Raw genomic sequence first — 10,602 nt, 5'->3', positions numbered from 1 at the left:
GGGGGGGGGGAGCCGAGGATTATTATGTTTTTTCTTGGTGTGTGGGGTGGGGGAATGGCGACGTGTGTAGGTCGTAGAGTGTGGGGGCAGAGAAGGGCTGTTGTCTCATCAAGTGGCATTGTGTCTGGAATGACTATGGTTTGGTTGGCTAGTCGACACTTTGGTACCGGCGCTAGTGAATCCTGTCTTCTTCCTATCTCAAAGAGTGTCTTCCTTCCTCACCGTTATTTTTGTTTCTTTTTTTAATGTCTCGCATCCACACGTCGGCATCCTGGCTGCTGAAAGAGAGAGAGAGAGAGAACGTGCAAATTAGTGAGTGTGTGTGTGTATCTGCAAATATGTATATGGTCTTTGATTGCAAGTATGTGTGTGTCTGCATGTATGTGTGTGTCTTTGTTTGCAAGTGTGTGTGTGTGTGCGTGTGTGATTGCATCACTACTGTATGTTCATGTATAGTTTTTTTCTTGTTTTTTTTTCTCTTTATTATTTTTTTTCTGCTCTACGTTTGTTTTTTTATTTGAGTTTTCCCTAATTGTTCTGACCCAAATTTGTTTCTTCCTTGTTCTTGTCTTCCTTTCTCTCTCTCTCTCTCTCTCATGTCAAATACAGCCTAGGTCATTGTGCAATTGTGACAAAACTGCGCTTACCATCGCAATCGTCATCACCATCATCATCATCATCAACATCACCATCATCATCATCATCATCATCGGCCTCATCATCACAATCATCATCATCATCATCGACATCAACATTCTCCTCATGAGCAACACCATTGTTGTCATCATTATCGTTGTCATTTTTGTCATCATCACCGTCATCATCACCATCATCATTTTCGTCATCATCATCACTTTAACGTCCACTTTCCCATGCTTGCATGGGGTCAGACTGAGTTTACTGAGGTACAATTTTCTATGGCTGCTGGCCCCTTTCCGTCACAAACCCTTGCTTGTTTCTAAGCAAACTGGTATTTCCCCCATGGCCAGACATGTTCCTACAGAATGTTTGGAAGCAAACGACGCTGCTTGTATGACGGTGACACTCATCTACGACAACGATCATTGCCTTGTCAGGATAACACACACACTCACATATATACGTATATGGTACACGGATGAGATGCCAAATGCTCTTTTGCCGAAGCCAAGAAGCCAAACAGGCAAGATGCTGAAAAGACATGAAAATTACAGTTTAAGCTCGTTAAATCTTAAGTGCCAAATTGAAGAATTGGTCATTAAACTATGTAGATAGGGATGTCTTTCTTTTTATTGCATCCATTCAGCTTCTTGTCCTTTGGCAAAAGTGCATCCTGCATCCTGTCTGTGCTCGACATATGTATATAGGTGCAGGAGTGGCTGTGCGGTAAGAAGCTTGCTTCCCAACCACTTGGTTCTGGGTTCAGTCCCATTGCATGGCACATTGGCCAAGTGTCCTTCTATGGCCTTGGGCCGACCAAAGCCTTGTAGGTGGATCTGGTAGACGGAAACTGAAAGTAGCCTGTCGCATTTGTGCGTGTGTTGTCCCCTCCCCCCACTATGGCTTGGCAACCGATGGTGGTGTGTTTATGTCTCCGTAACTTAGCAGTTTGGCAATAAGTGCTGGGCTTTCAAAGAATAAGTCCTGAGGTCGATTTCTTCAACTAAAACCCTTTAACGCGATGCTCCAGCATGGTCACAATCACATGCCTAAAACATGTAAAAGAATAAAGGAACACACACGCACACACACTCACATATATATATATACACTTATTGATGTTTAAATTTTTCCTTTATGGTATCACATTGCACCTGGCTGTTTACATGTATATATATACGCATACGCACGCGTATAATTTGCTATTCTGTTGTAGGTCATATTAACAAAAAAAAAAACAAAAAAAAAATGTACTCCATCCAGTGAAAGATAAATATTTAAATCTTCCGAATTATCGCGTTTCCATGGTGTGAAGGTATTAGTAACCCTTCTTTAAATATACTGTGTATATTAAATGATATACGTGTATATATCGGTGTGTGTTTGTGTTTATCAATTGCTTGATGACTGCTTTTGGGTTGTTTATACCTCTGTAACGTAACGATCCAGCAAAAGATGTTGGTGGAGTTAAGTTACGACAATTGTAGAGGAAATAAGCCAAAAATAAGTAACGGGACGGATTTCTTTGACTGAACCCGTCAAGGAGGTGCCCCAGCACGGCCGCAGTCCAATAACAAAGAAATAACTGATGAAAAATAATGTATCCTATCTCCGATTTATTTTTCGCTGACGATGGAGCGGGGTTTATATTTGAATCGCCATCCAGCTGTAAATTATAAGAAGGAAAGATGAAATTGCGAAAGAGAAAGAAAGAAGCCGGCCGTCTCTATTTCGCTGGCTCTAAAGAATTTAGGTACCGCTTTGATTTAAGACTGGACATTGACTTATCACTCATCACTCATGATTCGGCTTAAATTTATCTGTTCGTTATTTATTCATTCATTCATATTTCCGAAACACCAAAAGAACGGCAGAAATGGGGAGGGGGGGGGTCTGTTTTCAAGGGACGTAACTCTTCTTAGAAGCTACCTGCTTGGCAATTCGCGCAGTTACCTCCCTTAGAGCAGAGGAGGCTGTCTGTTTCGAAAAGCTTTTCTCGGAAACAATTTTAGTTTATTTTCACCTACCAATATTTTCATCTAAATTTCAGCTGTTTTAATTTATGTTTTGTTTCTTTCTTTCCTCAGCTATTGTTAAAAAATACAGCAATTTTGTGGGAGTCCCAATATATCTGAATGGTAAAAGAGCCAACATGATCCAGGTAACTTACCATTTTGTATTCTTTTCTTGCCCCACCCCCTCAAATATTTGCAATGTTATCTATGCATAAAGAACATAAAAGATAGAAATATGGAACTAATTTTTCTATAAATAATACAATCTCATAGAAATTATATCTGATAGGTACAGGCTTGGCTGTATAAGTTAGAAGTTTGCTTCCCAACCACATGGTTCTAGGTTCAGTTTTATTGCACAGCATTTGGGGCAGTTGTGTCTTCTGCTGTAGCCCTGAGCTAACGAAGGCCTTGTGAATAGATTTGGTTGCCGGAAACTAAAAGAAGCCTGTCGTATGTGTATGTGTGAGTGTGTGCGTTTGTGTTTCCTTGCTTTTACTGAAGGATATTTTCATTTGTGTATGTATGTATGGACATTTATATATATGAACATGTACACACATGCACACACATGCATGTGTGTTTGCTTGCATGTGTTTATATGTATGTGTGTGTGTGTGTGTGTGTGCATATGTAGATATGTGTATATTCTCTGTCGTACAGCATAACAGCTAACAAGGGAGTCCCTGGATGGTCATTCTGCTCGCTAGATATAGCAGCCAAATGTTCCTCAAACCACATGTTACTGTGTTAAGAAATGAAGAACACATTGGAGATAATTTAGTCTTGTAAATGAAAGAAGACAGAATGGTCTCAGGACTGATTCTGGAGCTAATCAGCCACAACAACAATAACAACAACAATTCTTACCTGTTTACCATATCTAACCATGATTACACACACCACCAAGCTTAATTTTAGCCACCGTAATGCTTTCATCTCCCGTCTGTTGTCTTCTCTGTCCCTTTCAGGCTCTCTGGTTGATGGACAATAAAGACATCACAGCAGACATGCATGAAGAGTTCTACCGATTCATCAGTGGCACCTTCGATAAACCACGCTTCAACTTCCTCTACAAGACTGATGCTCCCGTCAATATCCGTGCCCTCTTCTATGTTCCAGAATACAAACCAAGTATGTACTGGCCGGTTACATAACACTTCCTCTCTCTCTCCCTCTCTCTCTCTCTCTCTCTCTCCTTCTCTCCCCCTCTGTATCTTTCTTTCTCCTCTTCCGTCTCACTTCCTCTCTCTTTTTCTATCTCTCCTGTTTCTCTTTTTCTCTCTCCCTCTCTCTTCCTCTCTATCTTCCTCCTCCTCCTTCTCTCTCTCTTTCTGCTTCTCTCTCTCCCCTCCTTTCCTCTCTCTTTCTCTCCCTTCCTCTCTATCTTTCTCCCTCTCTCCTCTCTTTCTCTCTCTCCCTCTATATCTCTCTCTTTCTCCCCTCCTTTTCTCTCTCTTTCTCTCTCCATCCTTCTCCCTTGTCTCTCTTTTTCTCTCTCCTCTCTTTCTCTCCCTCCCCCTCTCTCTGTCCTTACTTGTTTCCATGGTAATCTAACAGTTTTCGTTTTTTCTTCCATATTTTTCCTCCACCTTTGACCACTGGTCATCGTCCTTGCAGCATTATTTGACATGAGCCGAGAGACCGATGTCAGTCTGACACTCTACAGCCGTAAAGTGATGGTCATGCCAAAGGCCAACTACATCCTGCCCAAGTGGCTCCGCTTCGTGAAAGGTCAGTCGAAATTTATGTCACCCCCCATGGTGTATTACTTTGTGTGTGTGTGTGTTTGTTGCTCCTTTGACCCCTTCTTCACTTCTTTTTTCTCCTTCAAATACATTAATCTATTTTATATTCACAAGTTCTCTACCAACTCGTTACTTCACAGGTGTGGTCGACAGTGAGGACATTCCTCTGAACTTAAGTCGAGAACTTCTCCAGGACAGTGCCCTGATCAGGTAAGACTCCCCCTTTCTTTTCTTTTCTGTTTTTTGTCGTTTTCTTTTCTGTGTTATTGTTTTGATAAATTGATAGCTCTCGGAGTGGCTGGCATCAGGAAGGGCACCCAGCTGTAGAAACTTTGCCAGATCAGATTGGAGCCTGGTGCAGCCTCCTGGCTTGCCTGACCTCAGTCAAACCATCCAACCCATGCCAGCATGGAAAGCGGATGTTAAACGACGACGACGACGATATGAAATACACTTCCTGCATGGAACATGTATGTTAAATGATAATGATGACTAAACAGATCCACTGATATGAGTCAAACGATATTTATCTCATTAAGATAAACAGAAAGGCCAGAAGCTCTATAGTGCAACCAGTAAAGTGGTTACCTGGCAACCAATAGATACTTATTTAGGGACCATTATCTGCTGATTCAGTTTACTTCTGATTAAAGGGTTACATGAAATACACCTACTTCCTTGCCCAACACATTTATATTGTCTGGCATGTGCTGCATCCACCATTTGTTGGTGATTCTTTACTCCTGGTGGATGGTCACTTCTGCACCATTCAGGTGACAACCCTCTAACCCTTGGTGAGGGTTTTACGATTTTGGAGTGCAAATCCTAGCACAACCTCTTTTATAAAACATGGAGGAAATGTTGGGTCTATTCTTTGACATGCTTGTCCCCACACAGCACAAGAGCAACATGAAATTAAGTGTTTTGCTCAAGGGCACAACATGCTGCCCTGTTCAGGAATTGAACCAATGATCTGGTGATCGTGAATGCAGCATCCTAACCCCTTGGCTTTCACGTATATTAAAGCAGATTTTCTATTGTTGTAACCCACACCTGTTTCCAAGCCAGTGTTTCTGCATGGCTGAACATGTTTTCACAGAAGGTTTGAAATGAAGGACACCACTTGTATAACAGTGGCACTCGTTTACGACTATCACACAATGTCAAAGCAAGGAGACACAAACATACACTCACACATACACACACATACAAAAACACATTTACACAACTGGCTATTTTTCATTTCCCACCTTCCAAATTCACTCACAAGGCTTTCGTGAACCCAAAGTCGTAGTAAAAGACACTTGTCCTAGGTGCCACACATTGGGACTGAACCTAGAACCATATGGTTAGGAAGCAAACTTCTCATCCACAAAGCCATGCTTGCACCTACAGTCGTTCCTGTGTCTAATTCTGTTGCTAATTTGTTCCAATTCAACCTTCTTTCCAGGAAGCTGCGTACTGTCCTCACCAACCGAATTCTGAAATTCTTCATTGAGAAATCCAAGAAAGATGTTGAAACTTACATGCGTTTCTACGAAGACTACGGACTGTTCTTCCGTGAAGGAATTGTCACAACGACCGAACAAGAACAAAGAGTAAGACAGATATTAGCTTTGGTATTTTTAAGGTTTTGGAGTCTGTAGTTTATTTTGATGTAGATTGGGAGGGGGATTCATTTTTTAGAAATAAATTCTACAAATATTTCTGCATGCTTAACCCTTTCGTTACTGTATTTATTTTGAGATGCTCTGTCAGGTTTCTTTCAATTACTTTAAATATAACAAAGAATTTAGTAAAATAACTTAGTTATCATTCAGCTAGTAATTAGGAACATTAATTGTATCAGTTGCTGCATTGGCTTTCACTCAGCGCATGTCCCTGCTCGAATTTGCCGTGCCTTATCTTGAATTTCTCATGGAGGGGGAGTAGTTTCAGTTTACAAATATTTCAAGTAACAAGAAAGAGCCTTCACGAATAAATTAAATTTGTAAACCAAAGATCCACTACACACACACACACACATATACACACATCCATATTATTTACCATTCACTTTTCCATGTTAGCATGGGTGAGTTGGAATTCAGTGAGGCAAATCTTCTATGGCCAAATGCCTTTCCTGTTTCTAAGCACAGTAGTATTTTCCCCATGGCCAAACGTGTTTTTCAAAGAAGATTGAAAATGAAGAAGAAAATATTTGATGTTGCTTTACATTCATCAGATTATGTGAAGACAAAGACACACACACACACACACACACACCCATGTATGTATGTATCAATCTTCATTATGTTCCTTATTTCTTTATTGCCCACAAGGGGACAAACAAAGACGGACAAAGGAATTAAGTCGATTACATCGACCCAGTATGCAACTGGTACTTAATTTATTGACCCCGAAAGGATGAAAGGCAAAGTCGACCTTGGCGGAATTTGAACTCAGAACGTCACGGCAGATGAAATACTGCTAAGCATTTCGCCCGGCGGGGTAATGTTTCTGCCAGCTCGCCGACTTAATTATAATCTTCGCTATGTTCCTGATCATGTTTTCTTCATGGACTCTTTCTATAGGAAGAAATTGCAAAGCTGTTGCGTTTTGAGTCTTCGAAATGCGCTGCCGGAGATAAAGTCAGTCTGGATGAATACGCAAGTCGAATGAAAGCTGGTTCCCGGAATATATATTACTTGTCAGCCCCCAGGTAAGTCTTTGTATATGTTCTATTTAAGAGGATATTGTTTAGCAATGGTACTGGTGCCCCCTAAAAAGCAATGGTGCCGGTGCCATGTAAAAAGCACCCAGTACACTTTGTAAGGTGGTTGGCAAAAGAAAGACATCCAGCTGTAGAAACCATGCCAAAACAGGCTGTGGTACCTGGTGTGGCTTCTGGCCTTACCAGCAACTGTCAAATTGTCCAGGTTGGGAAACAGATGTTAAACGATGATAATATTCATTTCCCGGCTGTTTTTCCTAGCTGGCATGGGTTGGAGAGGGGAAGTTTATCTTTTTACACCTGGATGCTCTTCCTGTCACTGACACTGTGTTTTCAAGTAAGGAATATTTTTGTTATTCTGCAGGTCTAGAAAGATAAATTTGATCAGAAGATTAATTAAGAGAAATTGTTTAATTAAACACCTACTGATGTACTTGCATTTTTATTTACGTCAATGTCTTGTGTTTGTCTTCTAGCCGAGAATTGGCCATGACCTCCCCTTACTTTGAAGCTCTTCAAAAGAAAGACACAGAAGTTCTCTTCCTCTACGAACCCTACGATGAACTGGTCCTCATGAACCTCGGCCAGTTTGACCGCAAGAACCTGAAGTCTGTTGAAAACGAGATCCAGGATGACAAGGAAGACACGGACGCTGTAGACGAAAGCGGTAGGCTTAATTTCTGGAAGCATTCGGAATATGGTTGACTGAAGAATTTGATGATATGATTTGAGTGGACCCTAAATTTTACAAACAAAACAAAACAGGTTATTCACCAGACCTGGGTTTAAATAACAGTGTATGTGTGTGTGTGTGTGTGTGTGGAGGCGCAATGACCCAGTGGTAAGGGCAGCAAACTCGCAGTCGTAGGATCACGGTTTCAATTCCCAGACCAGGCGTTGTGAGTGTTTATTGAGCGAAAACACCTAAAGCTCCACGAGGCTCCGGCAGGGGGTGGTGGCGAACCCTGCTGTACTCTTTAACCACAACTTTCTCTCACTTTATCTTCCTGTTTCTGTTGTACCTGTATTTCAAAGGGCCAGCCTTGTCCCGTTGATCAGATTAACTGGAACCCTTGTTGTCGTAACTGACGGAGTGCCAACATGTGTGTGATGTTGAGAGAAAGAAGTCATTAGACACCTCTTATTTAATTGATTTGTAAATTTATGTAAGTTAAGGACAAGGTGTTTCATACATTGCATTTATAAAAATTACTCTCTCTCTCCCCCTCTCCCCTCTCTCCATCTTATTCTCATTATTATCTCTATCACATTTGACTTTCTTCAGACCTATTACTGTGTTTGTGTGTGTGGGTGTGTACTAGCCTTGAAGCCACTCTTCAGGTGGCATTCAAACTAACTCCTGCAGAGAGCACCTTTCAGGTCTTCAGCCCCACTATGCCTTCAGCATAAACTCCATGTTGATGTTGATCATTATGATGCTGCTTATGGTGATGGCAGTAAAACGATTATACTTTAGTAGTGATAAAAGAAAAAAAAAAGTTATTTTTTTTACTTGTTTTTTTGTTGTCGTTGATCACAGATAGCAGCAGTCTGCGACAAGAGGAAGCAACAGATTTGGTTACCTGGATCAAAGCAACCTTAACGAATAAAGTGAACAATGTCAAGGTGAGTCTAACACATGTTTCTATGTTGTGAAGATGCTTTTCGGTCATGGTAGGCCATGGGATTGCACCTAGAAAGTTCCCCTCCAAGGCACAAGTCCAGGCAAGGTTGTTTGTGGAAGTCCACCAGTTGCCCATGCAAACCAGTCTCCTCTCTCCATGCCACAGATGTTATTCAAGGGAAAGGCAAAGGGGCCGATACAGCTTGGCACCAGTGATGTCGCAACGCATTTCTACAGGTGAGCGAATTGGAGCAATGTGAAATAAAGTGTCTTACCCAAGCACACAACACGCAGAGCCAGGTCTGGGAATTAAACTCACTACCTCACGGTTGTGAGCCAGACGCTCGAACTACTGAGCCACATTGGCAGAATTGGTAGAACACCAGAGGAAAGAAAATACCTTGTTGTATTTCTTCTGGTTTTTTGCATTCTTAGTTCAAATGCTGCCGACTTTACCTTTTATTCTTCCCTCAGAATAAAGTACAAGTATTGATGATGGCAGCAAGTGTTAAGGCAACGAGCTGGCTGAATTGTTAGCACTATTTCACCTATCACACCTATCCTGCAATGCCATCCTAAAAATAAACAGTCACATTATCAAAATCTCAATGCATGATTAATTAAGCATTGTATTTGACGAAGTAATCTGAATACTTAAGGGTTATGGTGAAACCCTTATATGAACAAGGTGACGAGGATGGCCTGGATGAGAAAGTTTTGAAACTTTGGAATTCTTTAAATCTTAACCCTTTTCAATACCTGACTACCTGAGACCACACTTGGTGCTATGTTACAAACTTTTGGCTTACAGAGATGTAAATTTAAGCATTCCCATGTAAATTTCCTGTTCATTTATGTTCTAAACATCAGCTTAACCAATAACAAAATTATTTCACTAAACCTTTAATTATTTTCAGATTTAATTAAAATAAAACAATTGTGTTTCATCAGAAATGTGCTGACAAAATAAAAACATTTTCTCTATTGACTGCAACACTGGGAAAAGTTATTTCCCCTGGTCTCTTCTCGTCCCTTTTACTTAGAATTTAAAACACGGCCCACTGGATTTTTCTGGTAAATTTAAATTGAACAGTTTATATTTGTATTGTTTTACAAGGAGTGTGTAACTTGATGTGTCTTTGTTATGTTTGTACAGCCCTTGGTTGTGAAGATTGAACTGGCTGAAAAGCTGAGTTGATTATATAAATATAACCAAGAGAACTAAAGTGCCTAATTATTATTTTTCAACTCGTACACACGCACACCTATGTAGTGTGTGTGTGTGTATAGGATAGCCCTTCTTAATGTCTTTCTGCTCTATTCTTCGTCAGGTGACTAAAAGATTGGTATCACATCCATGTATTGTAACTGTAGTGGAAATGGGTTCAGCCCGACATTTCCTTCGCACCACACTTGCAGACAAATCACCAGAAGAACGCTACCGACTCCTGCAACCAACATTAGAAATAAATGCCAGGTAAGTCATCTTTTTATTGCACCTGTGTCATCCTCTTGCCTGCTCCTTGATCTCTCTCTCTCTCTCTCTCTCTCTGATGGAAGTGTGTTGGTAGATATTCATGGTACTGGTTTTGAAGATTACTTCTGCTCAGTAATCTCTATTCATCATTTAAATTAATCACTATATATGTCTATATGTGTATACTATATAACTATGTCTGGTTGTATGTTTTTGTCTATGACTAATTGCCTGTCTATGAACCTGTAATTTCTATATACCTCTTTGCCTAGATAGATAGATAGATAGGTTTCTTTATTAGCCACACTGGGCTCAACACAGAGGGGACAAAATACAAATGTAGAGTTTTTCTTTTCGAGGGGGTCGAAAACAAAGCAGAAAAAAAA

The 10,602-nt window shown here is 40.6% G+C and overlaps 1 protein-coding gene across 1 annotated transcript in view; it reads left to right on the top strand.

The window, feature by feature from the left end:
* The window catches only part of LOC106869264 (heat shock protein 75 kDa, mitochondrial-like), a 110,905-nt gene that overhangs the window by 62,721 nt on the left and 37,582 nt on the right, over positions 1-10,602 (top strand). Inside the window, exons 8-16 of the mRNA XM_014914931.2 lie at positions 2,727-2,800; positions 3,626-3,788; positions 4,275-4,388; positions 4,543-4,612; positions 5,853-6,000; positions 6,976-7,103; positions 7,592-7,782; positions 8,656-8,741; positions 10,071-10,216. Coding sequence (XP_014770417.1) covers positions 2,727-2,800; positions 3,626-3,788; positions 4,275-4,388; positions 4,543-4,612; positions 5,853-6,000; positions 6,976-7,103; positions 7,592-7,782; positions 8,656-8,741; positions 10,071-10,216 — 1,120 coding nt within the window. The remainder of the gene's footprint in view (positions 1-2,726; positions 2,801-3,625; positions 3,789-4,274; positions 4,389-4,542; positions 4,613-5,852; positions 6,001-6,975; positions 7,104-7,591; positions 7,783-8,655; positions 8,742-10,070; positions 10,217-10,602) is intronic.

Source organism: Octopus bimaculoides, chromosome 13, assembly GCF_001194135.2.
Source record: "Octopus bimaculoides isolate UCB-OBI-ISO-001 chromosome 13, ASM119413v2, whole genome shotgun sequence".
Classification (NCBI taxonomy): Eukaryota; Metazoa; Mollusca; class Cephalopoda; order Octopoda; family Octopodidae; genus Octopus; species Octopus bimaculoides.
Note: the sequence above shows the minus strand (reverse complement) of the source record. Positions and strands in the feature narration are given on the sequence as shown.